Raw genomic sequence first — 22,325 nt, forward strand, 5'->3', positions numbered from 1 at the left:
CCCAGAGACCAGTGTGCTATCAACGGAGTTTACACATCAGGAGGCTGTGTACAAATATATACGTGCACATACTTAAAGGGCTTTCAATCCCTTTTGCTGGGTGTGCACAGTATGGTTACTGTCAAGTAATCCTCTGGAGTACCATAACTGACCTCATCAGTAACTGCCACATTACTGGGGAGTAAGGCTGAAGTGGAACCTCAACACCCTGGATTTCTTTTCATGCTTTGGACAGTTTAGTTTCCCTCTTTCTTCACCAAAAGCTTTAGGTCACAGAACACAAGAGTTTCCACCATGATCATTAATAGAAAATCATTTAAACCTTCTGCACAGATGCAATATTAACTCTCTTTGCAGCTCATTATGTATGTGTAAAGGACGGTGGCTTCAGCTATTCTCATGACAGAGGAGAACAAAGCAGTTTTTCAATGCATTTAATGAGTCTTCCAGCAAAACCGCAAATACAACCACAATGTCAAGACATTCAAAAGTCAGCATTGCCTGTACTTACTGCTGCAGATTAAAGACATTTTTGTACTAAACACAAAAATTTATAAAATCATTATGCGTTTGTAACAGATTGTTTTGGCAATTTGTGTATCTGAGGTATAGGTGAAAAAGTTACCCCAGAATTGAACAAGGCTTTAAAAGGATGCGGTCGAGTTTTCGGAAGGGTTGTAACTTTGATTTCAAACGTATAACCTGTGGCTTTGTCTCACCCTCTCCAAGGGACCAGCCCACTGATCGCCAAAGATCATCTGGACCTCAAAATATTTTGTTTAACCACCATCTCTCAAATTAAAAAAAATAAAATGCGACTGCCAAATGTGGTACACAGCCTCACAAAAATACATGGGCCATCAGGGAATCTTTCCAGAAACCGCTTAACTTTACCTGCATTTGGGCACTTCCACACCAACAAGAGGAAGAAGAAAACTATTTACCCCATTTCCTCTGATGACGGGATTCAAACAAGATGGAATAACCTTAAATTATGACTTGGCTAACAGGGGTAACTGCTATGCATCAGTCCAGGGTACTTCTCGGCCAAAGAAAATCATTACTATGGCAGTCTAAGATTTGACTAATAAAAAAAACAATGACACCAAACATATGGAAAAATCAAACTTTGTAGTAGTTAAAGAACTAATAATGGCAAGCAAAACATTGTCAACAACTCGAGCATTTTAGGTTCAGGACCTGCCAAAAGATTCTATATTAAGAATTGTACTAAGTTTCTTTCCAATTGATTCCTTGACTGCTTATTGAACCAGACAGTGTACAAGTATCAGGTGAACCTTTGATTCAGTCAGGCAGGTGCTATTTTGGCAGAGCGGTAATTTAAAAATAGTGATTAAAAACAAAAACCCTCCACCAAACCGTCGTGCTTTACTTTAGGTGGGGAATGGGACAAAACTATAGACTCAAAGTCGCTGTCTTCACAACAACTGAAATTGAAACTCAACACATTGAAACATTGCTGTGCAAGGCACTTCAGATCGTAGCAAGGCAGCTGTAGGACATCTTCAGGTTTGCAGAATCTGAATATTCCATTCAGTACACCACCAAATAGGACATTAAGATGAGCTTGTCCAATTTGTCAAGATATGTTTGTTTTATTCATGATACAAGTTGGAACGGTTCAAGGTTAAGGAATGTTTAATAGCCACATGCGATACACCCGGATTGAGATATGGCAATCGTCACCATTAATTTCACCATCCAACCTCAAGACTATTTTAACTTCCTCTTCGGTCAGCCTGCACAGAGAAATTCATTAAATAGATTGTCTGAAACATCACAGCCCAAAAAAGAGAAGCTCCCTCGCCAATCAGTCCCCAGCTTTGAAGCAGTACCAAAAGGTGATGTAAAGAAATATACCAGAACTGACCGCCTGGTAAATTTTGGCACTGATTTTAACATCACTTAATACTTTACTACTGTGAGGAAAGGAAAAATGGTAAAACTGATGCATGTGTGGTTTTTAATTTACGTTGCACATGAAGGAAATCCGATAGGAGAAAAAAAACAACTATTCAGATTCAGACAAGAGAGAACTGATACTGTAGTAAAAATAATTAAAAAATTACACAAATATATATATATTTCTCTTCCAAAAACCTCTTCACCACTTCTTCTTGTGTTCGTCCATTGAGACTCCACCAGGCCCCAGTGCTACTACTAAGAGGAGGCCGCCAATCACAGACATGGTTTGGAAAAAGTCATACTTTAAGAAGTCATGCATGGGCTTGTAAACTGGGACACTCCAGAACGGATTTTGGATCAAATTCAATGCAAAGAGCCAGATGACCAGTGTGAGAGCAGCTAACTTAGTCTTGAAGCCAATCGCCACAAGGATTATCAAAGTAGTGCCAACAATATCTTGAAGAATCTAGGGCAGAAAAATTGCAGTATATATATTTAGAGAATACAGTACTCAATTTAAGAAAATAAATCTCCCCAGCTCCATTCCCTCCCCCTCAAAGGTACCGACACACGCCGCAGTAAAGCTCCCTGGACACCTGCACCCCTTCAAAACCATGCATGGTAATAAATAACTATGTGGGACATGGAACAGGCCCTCAGCCTTGTTTCGCCGTTCAATGAGATCGTGGCTATCCGTAACTTAATTATGATTTTTTCCCCCCCCAACATTTGATACTCTAGTCCAACAAAAACAATCCACCCCAGTTTTTAAAACTTTTTCAATTAACCCCCAGCCTCAGAAGTTTTTTTACGAAAGAATTCCAGAATAAAGGGCGTTTACGAAAGAATTCCAGAATAGAGGGCAGCACGGTGGTGCAGTGGTTAGCACTTCTGCCTCACGGCGCTGAGGTCCCAGGTTCGATCCCGGCTCTGAGTCACTGTCCATGTGGAGTTTGCACATTCTCTCCGCGTTTGAGTGGGTTTCGCCCCCACAACCCAAAGTTGTGCAGGGTAGGTGGATTGGCCACGTTAAATTGCCCCTTAATTGGAAAAAATGAATTGGGCACTCTAAAATTTATTTTAAAAAAGGAATTCCAGATTATCCTGCCATCACTCCTGAATAGCTGAGCTATGTAATGAGGGTTATTTTCCTTTGTCTGGACCCCTCCCTCACCAGACGGAAGTAGCTAAAATCCATCAGCTTTTAAAAAATCATCTTTAACAGCTCAATTACATCATATCCTAATATTCTCTGTACAAGCGAGTGCCAGCCTAGTGCGTGCAACCTGCCCTCAATGTAACCCTTTCTGCCCCAGGTGAATCTGCTTTGCACCCGAGGCCAACATATCCTTCCTGATCGGCAAGGGTTACGGGAGACAGACAGGAATTGAGGCCACAACCAGATCAGCCACGATCTTATTGAATCGCAGAGCAGGCGATGGGCAGAATGGCCGACTCCTATCCCTTATTGCCTTTGATGTATAGTGCCCAGAATTGAACACAGTACTCTGAATGAGGTCTAACCACACCTTTATATAACTGGTATAAATTCTGCCCTTTATATTCCAGTAGATCACTTCACGGTGAAAGATTCATAGCCAAGGTGGACCCTATCCTTGTTTGATATCATCATCCGTGCAGTTTCTAGGTTGGACAGGATAAATTGGAGGACAAGGAACTGGTAGTTCGTTGGGAGGTAGTAGAGGTTAGGGATAAAGGGAACACATTGGCAGAATGTGGTAAATTGTGCTCCATAGAGATCCATGGGGCCTCAGATTTTCACACACACACACACACACACACACACATGTGTATATATATATATATATATATATATTTTTTTTTTTAAAAACTCAAATGAAGTCATATCCATTTTGAAAATGATACGAAGGAAACTCTGCGTAGATGGGAGTAGGCAGTTACAATGGGATAGCCAAAGACTAAGAGGACAAAGCTCTGGCCGAGATCGACGTGAGAATGTGCAATGTCATCTGCGTAATGCAGATTGGGATCAAAAATGGTTCTGTATCGACCATAAATCTCTGAGTACATCAACCTCAACTCTGAAGTGCATTATGTTGGGATCATTCATCTCAGCACATCTGGCAGATGCTCCATTGATCAAAAGATTTACTGAACTAGCGGAGTCCCTCTGATCTCAAAATTAGATTTTGCACTCTGAACAAAAGCCGGAGCAGAAAGTAGTCTGCAGCAGAGTACAAGCTGCTGGTGGGAGATGGAAAGGGGCCATGTAGAGACAGGCTAGAAGTTAGAGTGCTTCCTTCATCACGCCTGGGACCCAAGCTAAACCCAGTTAATACTAACACAGCATGAAAGACATTGAAGGTTACAAGTTAACTCAACCAACGCTTGTGTAACATTGCAGAATGAGGGAGAATTCCCTTGACGACAGCATGGAGCAGACATTCAGAATCTAATTTATCAATGGCTTTGCATTGAACTAATGCGTCGATATTTGGATGTGTCACTCACCATTAGAGCATTCAAGGAGAAGTGCAACAAAGTCATGAACATTAGGACAAGCAGGACACGGCCTCCCAACTGCATGTATTGACGTGGGGAATTCGTATCCATGGTCGGGACACCTGCAAACATGGTTTTCCCTTCGGATCGAGACTCAGCCAGCAGCAGCAGCAAGCCACCTCCAAGTGCAAGATTCCTAAATTTAGGGTGGGGTGGGGATTCAAAGTGAGTGCAAATAATGAAATTTTAAACAAGGTGGAAAAATACTGAACAGCTCGAGTCTACAACACAATTCAATGCAACACACAATTAATTCCCATTACGCACAGGAAGTAGGGGCGACACATGTATGTTTCTAATCAAAGCTTCACTTCCCTAAATCCTCTTCCCTTCTGAAGACAAATGATTCATAACGGCTTCAAATCTACTGGTATTAGCAGTTGTGTTACTTCATCCAAGTGGCCCATCTCTGGGCCTGGACAGCAAGCACAGTTAAAATGCTCCCTATCAGCATCAACACGCCAGCATTTCCAGGCAGCAATCAAAAGCAGGAAACCTGGCCATTTTCTCAGCAAGTTCGGCCACGGTGGAGGGAGGGAGAAATTTAAACGATTGTTAACATACATGCTCCCAATCATCTAAACAAGAGTTGGTCCATCTCACCCTCACAGCTGATTGAAAATTTCCTCAATTAACGATTTGAGGGGAGGGTGGGTCACAGAATAATAGTGCAGAAGATGGCCTTTGGCCCACCGGGTCCGTACCATCACAAAAAACCCCTGACCTGCCCACCTAATCCCACTCGCCAGCACTTGGCCCTTGAATGTTATGACATGTCAAAAGCTCATCCAGGTACTTTTTAAAGGATGCGAGGTAACCCGCCTCTACCACCCTCTCAGGCAGTGGGATCCAGACCGTCACCACCCTCTGGGTAAAAAAGCTTTTCCTTAAATCCCCCTAAACCTCCTGACTTGAACTTAAGCCTCCTCGTGACTGACCCTTCAACGAAGGGGAACAGCTGCTCCCTATCCACCCTGTCCATGCCCCTCATAATCTTGTGCACCTCGATCAGGTCGCCCTTCAGTCTTCTCTGCTTCAACAAAAACAACCCAAGCCTATCCAACCTCTCTTTAAAATTTAAATGTTCCATCCCAGGCAACATCCTGGTGAATCTCCTCTGCACCCTCTCCAGTGCAATCACATCCTTCCTATAATGTGGCAACCAGAATTGCACACACTACTCTAGCTGTGGCCTCACCAATGTTCTATACAACTCCAACAGGACCTCCCTGCTTTTGTAATCTATGCCTTGATTGAGAAGACAAGTGTCCCATGTGCCCTTTTCCCACTCTATTAATCTGCCCTCCTGCCTTCAGAGATCTACGGACAAACATGCCAATGTCTTTGTTCCTCAGAACTTCCAGTGTCATGCTGTTCGTTGAATACTTCCCCAACTTGGAGGCGTACCTGAACAAGAGACCCTAGCTGTTCAAGTGAAGACAAGCATCCAGCAGAGGGCAGTAGAGCGGAGCTGCTGATTGGCTGTTGCAGGGGAAATTTGCATACGTCCGTGTGCTCACCCTAACTTGGAGGCATACCTGAACAAGAGACCCTAGCTGTTCAAGTGAAGACAAGCATCCGGCAGAGGGCAGTAGAGCGGAGCTGCTGATTGGCCGTTGCAGGTGAGTAAATTTGCAGATGCCACTAAAGTCGGTGGAGTTGTGGACAGTGCGGAAGGATGTTACAAGTTACAGAGAGACATAGATAAGCTGCAGCGCTGCGCTGAGAGGTGGCAAATGGAGTTTAATGCAGAAAAGTGTGAGGTGATTCATTTTGGAAGGAATAACAGGAAGTCTGAGTACTGGGCTAATGGCAAGATTCTTGGCAGTGTGGATGAGCAGAGAGATCTCGGTGTCCATGTACATAGATCCCTGAAAGTTGCCACCCAGGTTGAGAGGGTTGTTAAGAAGGCGTACGGTGTGTTAGCTTTTATTGGTAGAGGGATTGAGTTTCGGAGCCATGAGGTCATGTTGCAGCTATACAACACTCTGGTGCGGCCGCATTTGGAGTATTGTGTGCAATTCTGGTCGCTGCATTATAGGAAGGATGTGGAAGCATTGGAAAGGGTGCAGAGGAGATTTACCAGAAGGTTGCCTGGTATGGAGGGAAGATCTTAAGAGGAAAGGCTGAGGGGCTTGAGGCTGTTTTCGTTAGAGAGAAGAAGGTTAAGAGGTGACTTAATTGAGGCATACAGGATGATCAGAGGATTGGATAGGGTGGACAGTGAGAGCCGTTTCCCTCGGATGGTGATGTCTAGCACGAGGGGACATACCTTTAAATTGAGGGGAAATAGATATATCTCAGGGGCTGTTTAGCACAGGGCTAAATCGCTGGCTTTGAAAGCAGACCAAGGCAGGCCAGCAGCACGGTTCGATTCCCGTAACAGCCTCCCCGAACAGGCGCCGGAATGTGGCGACTAGGGGCTTTTCACAGTAACTTCATTTGAAGCCTACTTGTGACAATAAGCGATTTTCATTTTTCATTTCATTCATTATAGGATAGATGTCAGAGGTAGGTTCTTTACTCAGAGAGTAGTAAGGGCGTGGAATGCCCTGCCTGCAACAGTAGTGGACTCACCAACACTAAGGACATTCAAATGGTCATTGGATAGACATATGGACAATAGGGAATAGTGTAGATGGGCTTTAGAGTGGTTTCACAGGTCGGTGCAACATCGAGGGCCGAAGGGCCTGTACTGCGCTATAATGTTCTATGTTCTATGTCAAATTTCTCCTTCTAAAGTCGATGAACTCACACTTTTCAGGGTTAAATTTTATCTGTCACTTATCGGACCATCCCGTCTGTATCTTCCTGTAATCCAAGACAATCAACCTTACTGTTAATGACCTGGCCAATCATTGCGTCATCTGCAAACTTACTGATCCTACCCCCCACATAGTTATCCAAGTTGCTAATATAAGTGATGAATAATAGGGGCCCCAGCAGATCCCTGTGGTACACCATTGGACACTGGCTTCCAGTCGCTAAAGCAGCCGTCTGTCATCACACTCAGTCTCCTACAGCTAAGCCAATTTTGAATCGACATTATCAAATAACCCTGCGTCCCATGTGTAGTTGCCTTATTTTTAAGTCTCCCAAATGGATGTTATCAAAGGCTTTGCTGAAAACCATATAAACATCACCTGCGTGCATCAGGGTGGAGCAGTGGTTAGCACTGCTGCCTCCCGGCACCGAGGACCCGAGTTCCATCCAGGCCCTAAGTCACTCTCTGTATGGAATTTGCACATTCTCCCCGTATCTGCTTATGTCTCAACCCCACAACCCAAAAGATCTGCAGGAGCAATTAAGGAACTAAATTGCTCCTTAATTGGAAAAATGGATTGGGCACTTTAAATGTTAAAAAAATAATAAACTAGATCAACTGCAGTACCCTCATCTACACACTTGGTCACCTCCTCAAAACATTCGATCAAATTTGTTAGGCATGACCTCTCTTTGACAAAGTCATGCTGACTATTCCTGATCAAACCTTGCCTCTGGAGCCCCTGCACTCATGTCCCTTGTTCTCACAGCAGCCTGGGACACAATTCATCTGGACCTGGAGACTTGTCCAGTTTTAAGCCTGCCAACACCTCCAATACCTTGTCACTCCCGATGACAATTTGCTCAACAACCTCAATCTCTCTCCCAGACTTCCATACCTACATTCTCTTGGATGACGATTGGTGTGAAGTATTCATTCAACACCCTACCATTGTCCTCTGGCTCCACCCACAGATTGTCCCCAGGGTCCCTAATGGGTTATACCTTTCCCTGGTTATCATCTTCCCATTGACATATAGAATATATATACACATATATAATATAATATACATCTTGGTATTTTCCTACTTTTACCAGCCAGAGCTTTCTCATATCCCCTCTTTGCATGGATAAACCATGATAAAATCTTCAAGCTGAATTTTTAGAACATGGAAAAATACAGCACAGAACAGGCCCTTCGGCCCACGATGTTGTGCCGAACCTTTGTCCTAGATTATCATAGAATTTACAGTGCAGAAGGAGGCCATTCGGCCCATTGAGTCTGCACCGGCTCTTGGGAAGAGCACCCTACCCAAGGTCAACACCTCCACCCAACACTAAGGGCAATTTTGGACACTAAGGGCAATTTATCATGGCCAATCCACCTAACCTGCACATCTTTGGACTGTGGGAGGAAACCAGAGGAAACCCACGCACACACGGGATGTGCAGACTCCGCACAGACAGTGACCCAAGCCGGAATCGAACCTGGGATCCTGGAGCTGTGAAGCAATTGTGCTATCCACAATGCTACCGTGCTGCCCTTAAGAACAAATTAATCTACACTATATCATTCTACCGTAATCCATGTACCTATCCAATAGCCACTTGAAGGTCCCTAATGTTTCCGACTCAACTACTGCCACAGGCAGTGCATTCCATGCTCCCACTACTCTCTGGGTAAAGAACCTACCTCTGATATCCCTCCTATATCTTCCACCTTTCACCTTAAATTTATGTCCCCTTGTAATGGTTTGTTCCACCCGGGGAAAAAGTCTCTGACTGTCTACTCTATCTATTCCCCTGATCATCTTATAAACCTCTATCAAGTCGCCCCTCATCCTTCTCCGTTCTTAGCTTTAGAAACCCAAGGAATTAACACGAATGTTAATTTTCATAACCATCAAGACTGCAGTATCATCAATTCACTTACCTCATAAGAAATTTAATGTCCCAGAGAATACTGTAGGCAATAGTCTGAAAAAATAGAGCAATATTATATTAATTATAATCACAGCCCTGAAACCTCATCAATGTTGGTGATTATCACTGAATCGCAGATTATTATAGCACAGGAAGTGGCCCTTTCACCCATCAAGCCTGTGCCAACACCGTAATCCCACTCTCTTTCCTTTTTCTCATGTGTTCCTTACATCATCAAATAATTATCCAGTTCTCTATTACAAGTTATTCTAGATCCTGCTTTCATCTATGTTTCATGGTTGAATAATTCTTCATCTCCTCGCCTCCCATGTTATTCTTTCAATTATTTTAAACTTATGCCATCAAGGGACGGCACGGTGGCACAGTGGTTAGCACTGATGCCTCTTGTCGCTGTAGATCCGGGTCACTGTCCGTGTGGAGTTTGCACATACTCCCTGTGTTTGCGTGGGTCTCACCCCCACAACCCAAAGATGTGCAGGATAGGTGGATTGGCCACACTAAATTGCCCTTTAATTGGGAAAAAAAAGAATTTATAGAGAAAAACAATTATGCCATCCAGTTCTTGGCTGAGCATACAGAGGAACAGGATTTTTCCTATTTAGTCAGACAGTGTGGGCAGAGCTGATCCCAGTTTTGTTATGGTGTGGGGCTCTGTTATCCAGCTATGGAGGGCATGCACTAGATGGTAAGTCGCTTCCCGTGAAAGTTACCACGATATCAGCTTTTGGATATCTGTCAACCTCATATTGTAGTTGTAGGGAGGGGAAAGCAGCATTCACCAAGTGAGAGAAAACCAAACTGGGTGGTAAGCATTTAAAACTATGGACAAGTAACAAACAGTGTCCCAGGACCAGTTTGGCGAATGGAGGAGCCATGCAGTTCTGGGAGATGGAATGGAGAGTGACTAATCTATTTGGCATATCATTGTGTCCTCCCAGAGAACAGTAGTGCACTATTACAGGCAGGACATAACTAAGAAAGCATACATAAAGTTATTTGCTACAAGCAAAGAGTATTACATTTGGGGATAGGAGTTATTTCAAGGTGAACATGATATTGTATCTTATGGAGGTGGTGACAAAGGATTAATTAAGTTCTCTCAGGACAATAAATTTCTTGTCTTTAAGGGTGGAACATGAGTTAATGCCACAGTGCCCACAGCTTGAGTTACTAATCTCAGTAATGCCACCATGACACAAAGAAACATTATCTTTCCCAGCAGGTAAGAAAGGACAGGAATGATCGGAAATTACAAGAAAAATCTGCGTTTGCGTAATTCAAGAATAAAATAGTTCTTGTAGTGTGTATGTGTCTGCATCCAGAACTTACCTGCATAGCAATAAGTATAAATAAACCGCAGCAAGCATAAGGAACAAACTTCCGACTCAGCACTAGAATACAACCACCTGTAAATAAAAATACAGCTGTTAACAGGATTGCCTGACAGAATTAAAATAACCAGTCATTTAAAAAAAAAAGACACTTTCAGGAACATTTTTAACTAGCACCGAATGCCAAAAAGACATAGCAAAATACAATGTTAAGGATTGTCAATATTCAAGGGTAAACCTCCAGTATTTTACCACATGGTATTTGTATAATGGTAGACTTGTGTTGAATTAAAGATTGTTCAACAAATTGGGCGTAGAGGATGGAGCAGTAAAGGGTGTTACTCTGTCAGAGGCAGTGGAAGGGGCTACAGGTGTAAGGGCCACTAATTTTCACAATAATAATAATCACAAGTAGGCTTACATTAACACTGCAATGAAGTTACTGTGAAAATCCCCTAGTCGCCACATTCCGGCGCCTGTTCGGGTACACTGAGGGAGAGTACAGAATGTCCAAATTACCTAACAGCACGTCTTTCGGGACTTGTGGGAGGAAACCGGAGCACCCGGAGGAAACCCACGCAGACACGGGGAGAACGTGCAGACTCCGCACAGACAGTGACCAAGCGGGAATTGAACCTGGGACTCTGGCGCTGTGAAGTGACAGTGCTAACCACTATGCTATCGTGCAGCCCACAATGAAAGCATCTCCTCCCCCATTGTGTATGTTGCCTTTACCAGCTAGTCAATCTACACCAAAACTTACTTCATTACAAATATAAATCGCCGAGGACACAGTTTGTTTTGGATTTCACATTCTGTAGCCTGGCAATGATGGCAAACTCTGTTTCTGATAGTTGTCTTGCTGCTGAAGCTGAGGCCACCGTGCTTTCAAATGGACGTGACACCGGGGGAGATGTTGCTACAATCCTTCTACATCTAGAATTTAAACTTGAGTTATTGTATTTTGTACAGCTGTCAGATCACTCCCAGGCAAAATCCATCCTCTGCATTGTCACTTGGTTGGCTGTCACCGTAGCATTGATTTCACACTTACATCAATCTGTACAGATTAATTGGGACTCCAAACATCCCTCACTTCTTCTGCACAACCTGTAGGCACAAAGCACGGGCTGCTGCTCCACTGGGAAAGCAGCCAAAGTACAGGACAGAGGAGCTGACTGGGGCTGTGCTGTGCTTGTTTCATGAAAACATCTCCTCGCCCATGGCCAAGCTGGTGCACCTACTGATCCATTTCTATACACGCAGCTGAGGCGAACACAAATTACCCTACATCACCTCACAAAGCTCTTCAATATGGGCGGCTCCTCAGTCAGTACTGTGGTTTGTCACATCGCACAGCATCAACTGTTTTGGCTGGAGCTGTAAACTAACAGAAAAGTCAAAAGCCTGGACTTGACCATGGACTAGACCACTACAGTGCATGTAAGCAGCAGAGTACCCCTTTTGTACCAATCATCTGTCACAGGGTCTCTTCGGGTTTGTTAGTTACAACGTGCTTGGCAACAGGAGATAAGTATATGGCAGATTTAGCAATCTGATCCCTGAGCCAGTGAAGCACTTCAGGGAACTTAAGTGATTGATCAGGCAGCTAGGTTCATGAATAGAACCTGGAGTGGAGCTTCTTCTCATTCAGTTCCAGATAACCCTGCAGGTCCAAGGTGATCTCAGCTGGACAAACAACAAGAAGTTTACTGTGGGTTCTATACTGCTAAACTGCTTTGGCTGCTGGCCTTTCGGATATGTTAAGTGCGGTCTCTTGCAGGAGTATGCACTCTACCAAGCAAACAGAAACTCTTCTTGTGTGACTTGGCTTTCCAAATCGACAAACATGATGCGTTTGACAGGTTTGAGCCATTCAGCTTATCACACAAAACTCCATAAATGGTTATAGGGTTTAACTATTCATGTCATACATCGTGAAACCTCTTCTCTGACAACTGCTCAAACTAGCTGGAATCTGACAGTGCAATATGAACATTTTTACTGAGATGGTTTCTTAACAATGTGTATTTTTTAAACAGGTTATACATTTTCTTTCCCTTCAAATTCTCTCCAGTGATCTCAATGATCAGAATTATTCGATAAGGGGATTCTGGATGCTGACCATTCACTTTCCCTTCTCTTGTGACAAAATATTTCATCCTCTGTCATATTCAAGACATGACAAAGACAATGAAAACTGGCAAGTTTTAACAAAAGACATCCGAGGTCCCTCCTCTCTCAGCTCAGGACTCAAAGCTTTCATCCACAAAGCCACAAATGCACATTCTGGAAGTTGTCGATGCAACAACATTGCCTCAGAGAAACAAAACTCATCGACACCTCAAGTGCTATTTATTTTTATTTTTTTTGACTCACTAACTTGATCACGTTTTTTTAAATTTAGAGTACCCAATTCATTTTTTCCAATTAAGAGGCAATTTAGCGCGGCCAATCCACATACTCTGCACATCTTTGGGCTGTGGGGGCGAAACCCACGCAGACACGGGGAGAATGTGCAAACTCCACACGGACAGTGACCCAGGGCTGGGATCGAACCCGGGTCTTCCGCGCCGTGAGGCAGCAGGGCTAACCCACTGCGCCACCGTGCTGCCCCAAGTGCTATTTATTAAGAATACATCAATAAGCAAAATGAACAACCGAACACAATTTTTGCCAACAGTACATTTTTTTAAACCAGCGTCGATAACTTCAGTAGCAAAGTTTGACCAGAGTGAAAGACAATGATGACAACAATAAACTGGGACAATGTTATTGTACCAGAGGCTGGGATTCGAGGACTCAAGTTAAACACATTTTCTAGACTCAATCTTTTCAAAGCCACAAAAATAATAAGCACAAGAGCAAGAGTGGGAATGCGAGCTTACAGCAGTGTTCAGGGAGACCCCTGACTGTAGTGTGTGCTGTGATAAACGGTGTCAGTGTGTGACCGTGCTTCTATACAGCTCAGTGCCACTCAGCACCATTTAAACACTGGCACACAATTTTTATCCACTCTTTTCAAAGTGTTGTCGAATCAAATTCCCACAATTTGGTGTGTGAAGTTAGTAAAACCCTTAGTTCCAAATGGAAAACAATTTAAAATCTTCAGAAAGGTACGATGCATATAAACACTTACAATGAATGGAGGATGAAAGGCTCGAGAATAAAAGATTGTTAAAAAATTGTGGGAGGAAGGAGTCAGGTGCTATCCAGGCAGAGGCTGGGGAAAGGGTTATCCTGAAAAGTGGGGATGGTGCTACCCTGGAGAGAAGAGCGGGGGGGGGGGGGGGGGGGGGGGGTTGTTGAGAGTATCATCCTGGGAGGGGAAAAGGGGATACCCTACAGGGAGAGGGAGCAGTAGAGGGAGAGAGGGGAAGTGTGGTACCCCAAGATGGGGAACCGGCAGAGTAGGATGCAGCCCTGGGGGTGAAGGGCATTGCTATCCTGAGCAGTGGTAGGTGATACGTTGATATGGTTGGATAAAGGATGGTGGGAGGAGGACTGTGTGTTTGCATGGATCAGCTGGCTGAATGGCCCGTTTTGGTGCTGTTCACACTTTGTAATTCTATATTACAGCGTGCCAAATTTCCAGATGCGTTTTAACACGGGCAGCACGGTAGCATTGTGGATAGCACAATTGCTTCACAGCTCCAGGGTCCCAGGTTCGATTCCGGCTTGGGTCACTGTCTGTGCGGAGTCTGCACATCCTCCCCGTGTGCGCGTGGGTTTCCTCCGGGTGCTCCAGTTTCCTCCCACAGTCCAAAGATGTGCAGGTTAGGTGGATTGGCCATGATAAATTGCCCTTAGTGACCAAAATTGCCCTTAGTGTTGGGTGTGGCGACTGGGTTATGGGGATAGGGTGGGGGTGTTGACCTTGGGTAGGGTGCTCTTTCCAAGAGCCGGTGCAGACTCGACGGGCCGAATGGCCTCCTTCTGCACTGTAAATTCTATGATCTATGAACTTCCTTCAACTAAATGTTGATAAAATCAAATCCATCTTATGGTTTGCACCGATACCTTACTTACCCTCGCAGTCTGGATCTTCAGCTCTCTGCTCAATCATAAGCTGAACTTTTGACACTGCATCCAGTCTGTAACCAACATTGTCTCTGACCTTCAGAACACATTATGCCTGAAGCTCCCTCTCCATTGCTGCTGTCAAAACTTCTTCCAACCTTGCACATTAGACTTCTCCAATGCTGCTGTGCACAACCTGCAATTTGTACCCACCTCTGTGGCGCACTCTCCCGCAAGTCCACATAGCCTTCTCCCGCAATGAGCTTCAAAATCCACATCCTGTGCAATATGAAGACCGTCTACTTCTACCATGTCAACATTTATCCCCCTCCTTCAGTTGCACCACAGCTAGTTTTCGGTGTTACGAGACTTGACTTCATGCCAGCCTCGCTAGCTCGGAACTCAAAATTGTCAACACTCACATCCTGTCCTGTCGACCACACACTTGCTCAGCAATTAGAGATTTCAAAATCCTTGCTATTTATTGTTTATAATTTCCCTCTGCTTCAGCAACCCCTCTCAGTCACTTGCGTAGCTGTATTTCCGCAGACACCAGCCACCCCTTCGACATCACCCCTCTCACTATCCATCGTCTATTGTTGGTTCTTTCAGACATTTTGCCTTTAGGAATTCATCCTGGCACCCGTCTTGAAAAGCCTTTGCCTGATTGGTTTCCCTCTGCTTGTCTGCTCAGAGCTCGTCTTTCTACTTTTCAGACATTTCATGTTAAGAAAACTTTAGAACTGTGCGATATTGCTGACTCAAGCATTTCATTCTCTCCTATTACAAGATAGTTTTCTTCTTGTATTGCAGTCTTGGCGAATGCTGGTGCTTGCCTATTTACTAGACATTTCCCCATGAACAAACTAAAAATATCAGGAGTTCAAAATTTCCCTAACAAATTACGATATTTCTTAGGTAAATTCACAATTTGTTATACTGTGACGAGTCACGCTAATCAGAAAGATGTGGGGTTCAATCCTTGATCTGTATTTACGGATTCCTATTAGGATATTACAACAAGGGGAGGCACAGTGGCTAGCACTGCTGCCTCACGGCGCTGAGGACCCGGGTTTGATCCGGCTCTGGGTCACTGTCCGTGTGGAGTTTGCACATTCTCCCCGTCTGCGTGGGTCTCACTCCCACAACCCAAAAAGATGTGCAAGGTAGGTGGATTAGCTGCGCTAAATTGCCCCTTAATTGGAAAAGAAAAGAATTGGGCACTCTACACTTAAAGAAAAAGATACTACAACAAGCTATGATAATTTTCGCTTGAAAATTATGATGTTGAAGATGGGCAAGAACTAATCTTCCACCTCTGGCCCTCTGCCCCACAACAAAAAGAATTGAGATGGAACAAAGTTCCTCTGTAAAGTTCACCAAACACTAACAGAAGTGCTACTGAAGACCTTTATTAAAGAAAGAAATGCCAATCAGGGAAGCAAGCACGATTGGAACAGTTCATCGATACCATCCAAATGCAGAACCAAAAACCAGTCATTCACTTTGGATCTGACAAAGACATATCTGAATAGTTTCTTACTGGAAAACCAGGAGCTGTGGAGGAGCAAATGGATTTGGGGTCCAAGTACATAAATCGCTAATAGGTCACAGAAAAGCAAATGGAAAGATTGTCTGAGATAAAGACAAAGTGGAGGAAGTTACCAGCTGCACAGAAACATTGGCTTATCAGTATTGTCTTCAGTTTTTGCCACTGGGCCTCAGGAAAAAATATATTGGTCTCAATGTACAGTGCAGATTCACTGGACTAAAGGGGCAAATTATTGGGGAAAGTGCATGGCCTGTATTCATTTGCATTTCGAAGGTTGCTGAATAATCTAATCAAAGTGTTTAAATAATATTGGGGTGGATGTCCAATCCAGCTACACCTCTGAGGGGGGGGGGGATCTGAGGGTTCACTGCTTCTTCTAGAACAGTGTTTTTCAAATTTTTTTCCCCGGGGACCCATTTTTACCAACCTGCCAACCTTCGCGACCCACGCCGGCCGACCTTCGCGACCCACGCCGGCCGACCTTCGCGACCCACGCCGGTCGACCTTCGCGACCCACGCCGGTCGACCTTCGCGACCCACGCCGGTCGACCTTCGCGACCCCTGCCGGCTGACCTGCGTGACCCACCATTTTTTACCTTGTTTGTTGCTGACAAAAATGGAGGAAATGGTTTTTGGTCCCTTTGGCCCCCTGGACTTGTAAAAAAAAAAAAAAGGCTGCGACCGTAAAAAAAAAAATGGGGCCGCACTGCGCACGCGTGCCCGATCATCGATGCGCATGCACATAGTTTTGAGCATGCACACCGATGATCGGGCACGCATGCGCAGTGCTGCCAAATTTTCTTTATATGTTCGTGGCCATTTTGAAGGCCGCTTGCAGCCAGCATTATTAAAAGCCAGCTGCTGCGGCGGTTGCGCACGGATTTACACGATCGGGAGTGTCGCAACGGACGGCTCCGCGACCCTCCCGACACCTGCCCACGGGTCGCGCCCCCGAGTTTGACAATGCCTGTTCCTAGAACAAAGGCTTGAACCATCCCCGTCCATCATCACCGTCCTTCGCCTAGCTGATCTTGTTCTCTTACTGAACAATTTCTCCTTTAACATGTCTTACTTCCTGCAAATAAACAGTGGCTCTGGGTACCCACACAGGCTTCAGTTATGCCTGCCTTTTTATTCCAGTCCTAATCAAGCTCCCTCCCACAACGTTTTTTCCGTTATGTCAGTGACGGCATTGATGCTGCTTCATGTTCCCAACTGGACCTGAAAAAATTTATCTTCGAATTCCCACCCTTCCCTCGCCTTCACATAATCCATCTCCGACACTTCCCTCTCCTTCCTCGACTTTTGTCTCCATTTCTGGTGATAGACTAGCTACAAATATTCATTACAATCTCACTGACTCCCACAGCTACCTCGACTGCAGTTCCTCACACCCAGTCTTCTGCAAGGATTCCATCCCATTCTCACCACCTCGGATGCATCTGTCCCAAAATTGTACTTTTGTCACGTCTTGCTTTTTCCTGAACCACGGCTTCCAACCACTGTGGTTGACAGGGCTCTTAATCAGCTCCAATCCATCTCCAACATCTCTGCCAGCATCCTTTCCCCTCTTTCCAGAACCATGATAGGGTCCCCATTGTCTCCTTTCCCCTCTTTCCAGAACCATGATAGGGTCCCCATTGTCTTCACTTTTCACTCCACTAGCCTCTGCATTCAAAGGACCACCCTTGCCATTTCCAGCATGCTGCCACCAGCAGACACATCTTTCACTCCCCACCCCAGCAGCGTTCTGTAGTGTACGTTCCCTCCGCGCCACCCTGGTCCACTCCTCCACCACCCCCAACTTCCCATCCCCTTCCTGTGCAATCAAAAAGGTGCAATGCCTGCCCATTTACCTCCACCACCCAAGGCCCAAAATACTCATTTCAGGTGAAGCAGCATTTCACTTGTACTGCCTTCAATTTACTCTACTGTTCTCGATGCAGTCTCCACTACATGGGGAGGCTACATACAGACTGGATGACTGTATGACGCCGTTGCTCATTCTGCAAGCATGACCACAACCTTTCTGTCGCCTGCCGTTTAAACGCACCACCTTGCTCTCATACCAACGTGTCCAGCCTTAGCCTGCTGTCATGCTCAATGCAAACTTGAGGAACAGCGTCGCACCATTTACAGCCTTCTGGACTTAACATTGAGTTCAACAACTACAGACTATCAAATCTCTCCTCCATTTTGATCCTTTTTGTTAGTTCAATTTTTTCCCTTTTCCAAATCTCCCCCACCAACCGTTACTTGTTCTTGATTTTTGCTTTCAAGAGCACTAACTTGTGTTCATTAACACATTCTACTATCTTATCTTTATGCCACTAGCAGCACATTTGTTAGTCTTTACCAGTACCATTAACGCTCCTTTTGCCTTGTTGTATGATATCTTTTTGCAACCTCTCCTGAGCTCCCACTTATCCCTGACATTCTATTTTGCACCACCCGCTCCACCCCTCCTAAACAGCATACAATCCATAACAACACCCTCTCTTTAGCTCTAAAGAACCATTTTGCTTTTAGCATATCGGGATGCAGTATGGTAGACACAGAATCTATTTTCTGCGGTGGGAGAAATGCAGAACAAGGCAGAATAATCTTGAAAAAGAGAGCTTGGCTATTCAAGGGTGACATCAGAGGAGCACCTTTTCACACAAAGGATATTGGAATTCTGAATGTGCTCCCTCGAAATACTGTGGCTGCCGAGTGAATGGAAATGTTCACACTGAAATCAGTAAGTTTTTGTTCAGGAAGGGCATCAAGAGATGTTGAGGAAAGACAGGTAAATGAAGTCAAGGTGTAGATTAGGTATTCTCTAATATAATAGCTGAAGGGTCAAATGGCCTGTTCCCATCCCACAAAAGACAGTATTGCAAAAGTAACAATCACCCTCACCAACTTCACAAAGCCTCGTGAAATGCTCAAGGGTCTGAACATTTCACCTGAGGAAGGAGCAGTGCTCCGAAAGCTAGTGATTCGAAACAAACCTGTTGGATTTAACCTGGTGATGTACGACTTCTGGCTGAATATTCCAGACACAGGTTTGGGACACTGCCACCACCTTCTAAAAACAAGATAAACTGCACACATATTTAATGAACCTCCGTTAATATCCAATCTCACCTAGCTGTCCGACCATATTGAGCAAGACAAATATGGCGGCTAAGAAGTTCCCACAGTTCCAGGTTATGCTGATGTAGTCACACTGCTCGTTCCATTGGAACCACATGCGGATCCCATCTTCCAGGAATGTGCTGATCAGACACAAGTGTGCAACATGAGGCAGGAAACGCTTGGTCACACGTAAAAACTGGAAAATACAACAGAAATTGTGTCATACTAAAGTCAAACAGGTTGTGAACCGTGTAAAGTACATTTCAACCCCAAACCCCCCTGTCCTGGATTACTTTATTCCCGCTGCACCAAATGCCTGATTATTCAGTTTACCCGCAGGCAGAGAAAGAAAATGTTAGAAACTTGCAAATAAAAGACAGAAAATGCAATGCACGACAGTCTTTCATCCTCCAACACCAGCCAACAGCCTTTATGAACCAACAAGCCTATGCAGAGAGAAACAATGGGTTGCCAAACTTCAGCAAGAGTTTGGGCTTCAGGGCTCAAACTGCCAAGAGTTTAAGGTACAGAGAAGCCCCACAGCTGCAGTTTCAGCATTTTCATCCTAAACATAGGAATAAAGGAATGCAGAAAAGAAACATTGTCATTTTATTCACTAAGAAAAGGAGATAACATTTCAAAAAGATATATTTGTGAGCTTTATAATAAGGTTGTCTCTCACCCAGGGCTTTGTCCTTCAAATATTCTGATGCATATTTGACCCTGCACTGAATGTTTTACATACCTACTCATTAAAATCCAAAACACTTGTGCCAAGAATCTCAATATTAAAATATAGACACGCTTGCTCTTGTTTAAAAGTGCACCTACTAACCAAATAATATACTGGGAATCGGAGCTCATCAGTGCCTATACTATATCTTACTATAAATTATTCCAATATATCAATGTTATAATCAATTTTCATTACTCACCATCACCCTTTCAGACAGATTGTAGAAACTGTCATGTTTACCAGTCAGCTTGTTGCATCAGCACCCACTCTATGAAACAGCCGATCATTTACTAACATTCCCTCCAAGCCCTGTAATCTTTATTTTCAAACTATTTATCCACTTCTTCACCATGCGTTAAATTCCTGGTCCAAATCTCCCCTTGTGTACAGGCAAAGACTGCTCTCTCACACTGCTCCTTTGATGATCTTATGAACAGCGCCATTTCATGATGATTTCTTTGTACTTAAAAGAGCTGGGAATGTACAAATACCTGCCAATTTGAAAACTGCTCATCAACTTTGGAACTTAACTATTTACACGCCAGTAGCTACACATGCTGGGCAGAGTGTGTTGGTGGGTCATTTAATGCAGGGGATTAGAACCAGTGAACATCACGACTCAATCCTATTCTCACCTCGATCCATATACAGTTCACAGTAGCAATACAGGTTTAATATTTCTCTTGCTCACTCGTGGGTACAAGTCAACTTTAGTTATTCCTACCTGAAAACTTTGTGCCAATTTGTAATACTCAGCTTTTCACCATCTACCAGTGAATCATCAAAGTAAGACTCGGCCTACCCCGACAACATATGGGGAAACTAATCTGTACTCGGTAAATGTGCCTTTATTGCCCTATAAATAAATGCAGAAATAAAAGTTTGCCAAACACTGCAAGATGGTATGCAATCTGTTTCAAACCACATCAATGTCATAAACCATTCAATCACTTGTTATCGAGGCAGAGCACAACTGTCTTCATTTTCACAGAGCACAAGGATTTAGGAAACATTCATACACAAGATATCAGCCTGGTAATTTACGAAAGAAATGTTTTTCTTAAATGCAGTTTACCGACAAACATCAAGTTTCGGCTATTAGTTAAAAGATCAGAAAAACTAATTTAATACTTGTTTTAAACGGTGTGAATTATAAAAGGATTTGTAACTGTATTAAGATTTTAAATTCTGGATTCCATTCTGCTCTGCAGTAGTTAGCCGTTATTTTCAGGGGAGCAAACTGAGTGCCCACCCTCCTGAGGGGGGGGGGGGGGCGGGAGAGAGCAAACTGAGTGCCCACACTCCTGAGGGGACGACGACTGAGACTGAGTGCCGACCCTCCTTGGGGGGGGGGGGGGGGGGGGGGGAGAGACACAGGACGGGACTGAGTGCCCACCCTCCTGAGGGGGGGGGGGGGTGCAAACTGAGTGCCCACCCTCCTGGGGGGGGGGTGCAAACTGAGTGCCCACCCTCCTGGGGGGGGGGGGCAACTGAGTCCCACTCTCCTGGGGGGGGGGCACGAACTGAGTGGCCACCCTCCTGGGGGGGGGGGGGGCAAACTGAGTCCCACTCTCCTGAGGGGGGGGGGCACGAACTGAGTGGCCACCCTCCTGGGGGGGGGGGGCAAACTGAGTCCCACTCTCCTGAGGGGGGGGGGCACGAACTGAGTGACCACCCTCCTGGGGGGGGGGGGCAAACTGAGTCCCACTCTCCTGAGGGGGGGGGGCCACGAACTGAGTGACCACCCTCCTGAGGGGGGGGGGGGGACTGAGACTGAGTGCCCACCCTCCTGAGGTGTCAAATTGAGGGCCAGGCTGCTGCCCCCGCGCTAGGCCCGAGTAACAGCGACGTTTCCCAGTTAGCGGGGGTTCGGTGGTCTCGGGGGGTCTGCGTCCCGGGGCCAGGGGCGGGTGGGGGTCTGGGGGCCGGGGTCTGGGGGCCGGTGTCTGGGGCCCGGGGCCGGGCCTCCGGGGCGGGTACCTGGTCGGCGAGGTCCTCGGCGGTGCCCATCACATCGCTCCAGACCGACATGGCGGTGAGTCTGCTGCGGGCCCGGGGCTGAGGGAGGAGAGGCCGGGGGCGGGGCCGCGCCGCGTGCCCGACTGCCACGTCTCAGCGCGCGAGGCGGCGGGCACGAGCCCGCGAGGACGCGGGCGGCGGCGCAAGCGGACGTGAAAGAAGAGATGTAGTCACTCGGGAAGGCGGACGCGATAGGGAGAGCGCGCGCACTGCCTGATGGTCCATTGGGAGGGCAACATGTCAACTGGAGCCAACAGCAGCCTGTCAATGAGGGAGAAGCAAGGAAGGGAAACTTGTAAAGGACAAAAAACACTGTGAGATCCTATTATACACAGCCAAGTTGTGCACAGCAAGATCCACAAACAACAAT

General features: G+C 45.3%; 1 protein-coding gene across 2 annotated transcripts; it reads right to left on the bottom strand.

Annotated features, from left to right (window-relative positions):
* Positions 1-418: 418 nt before the first annotated feature.
* LOC140403168 (surfeit locus protein 4-like) lies at positions 419-22,070 on the bottom strand. 2 transcript variants are annotated; one of them, XM_072490871.1, is made up of 6 exons: positions 21,917-22,070; positions 19,210-19,396; positions 10,507-10,583; positions 9,167-9,210; positions 4,420-4,606; positions 419-2,392 (listed from the first exon to the last, which is right to left on the bottom strand). In XM_072490871.1, exons 1-6 carry the CDS (start codon positions 21,965-21,967, stop codon positions 2,126-2,128), a joined length of 813 nt encoding a protein of 270 aa, XP_072346972.1. In that variant the 5' UTR covers positions 21,968-22,070; the 3' UTR covers positions 419-2,125. The 2 variants fall into 2 exon arrangements, with proteins under 2 accessions (XP_072346972.1, XP_072346973.1); XM_072490872.1 differs by lacking the exon at positions 21,917-22,070 and adding an exon at positions 20,661-20,683.
* Positions 22,071-22,325: the final 255 nt, after the last annotated feature.

Source organism: Scyliorhinus torazame, chromosome 27, assembly GCF_047496885.1.
Source record: "Scyliorhinus torazame isolate Kashiwa2021f chromosome 27, sScyTor2.1, whole genome shotgun sequence".
Taxonomy (NCBI): domain Eukaryota; kingdom Metazoa; phylum Chordata; class Chondrichthyes; order Carcharhiniformes; family Scyliorhinidae; genus Scyliorhinus; species Scyliorhinus torazame.

Coding starts and splice junctions, on each gene's coding strand:
- LOC140403168 (XM_072490871.1), bottom strand. CDS start 21,967: ATGTCGGTCTGGAGCGATGTGATGGGCACCGCCGAGGACCTCGCCGAC. Junction 9,211..10,506: donor TTATACTTATTGCTATGCAG/GTAAGTTCTGGA, acceptor CTATTTTTTCAG/ACTATTGCCTACAGTATTCT. Junction 4,607..9,166: donor GACATTAAATTTCTTATGAG/GTAAGTGAATTG, acceptor CCCTAAATTTAG/GAATCTTGCACTTGGAGGTG.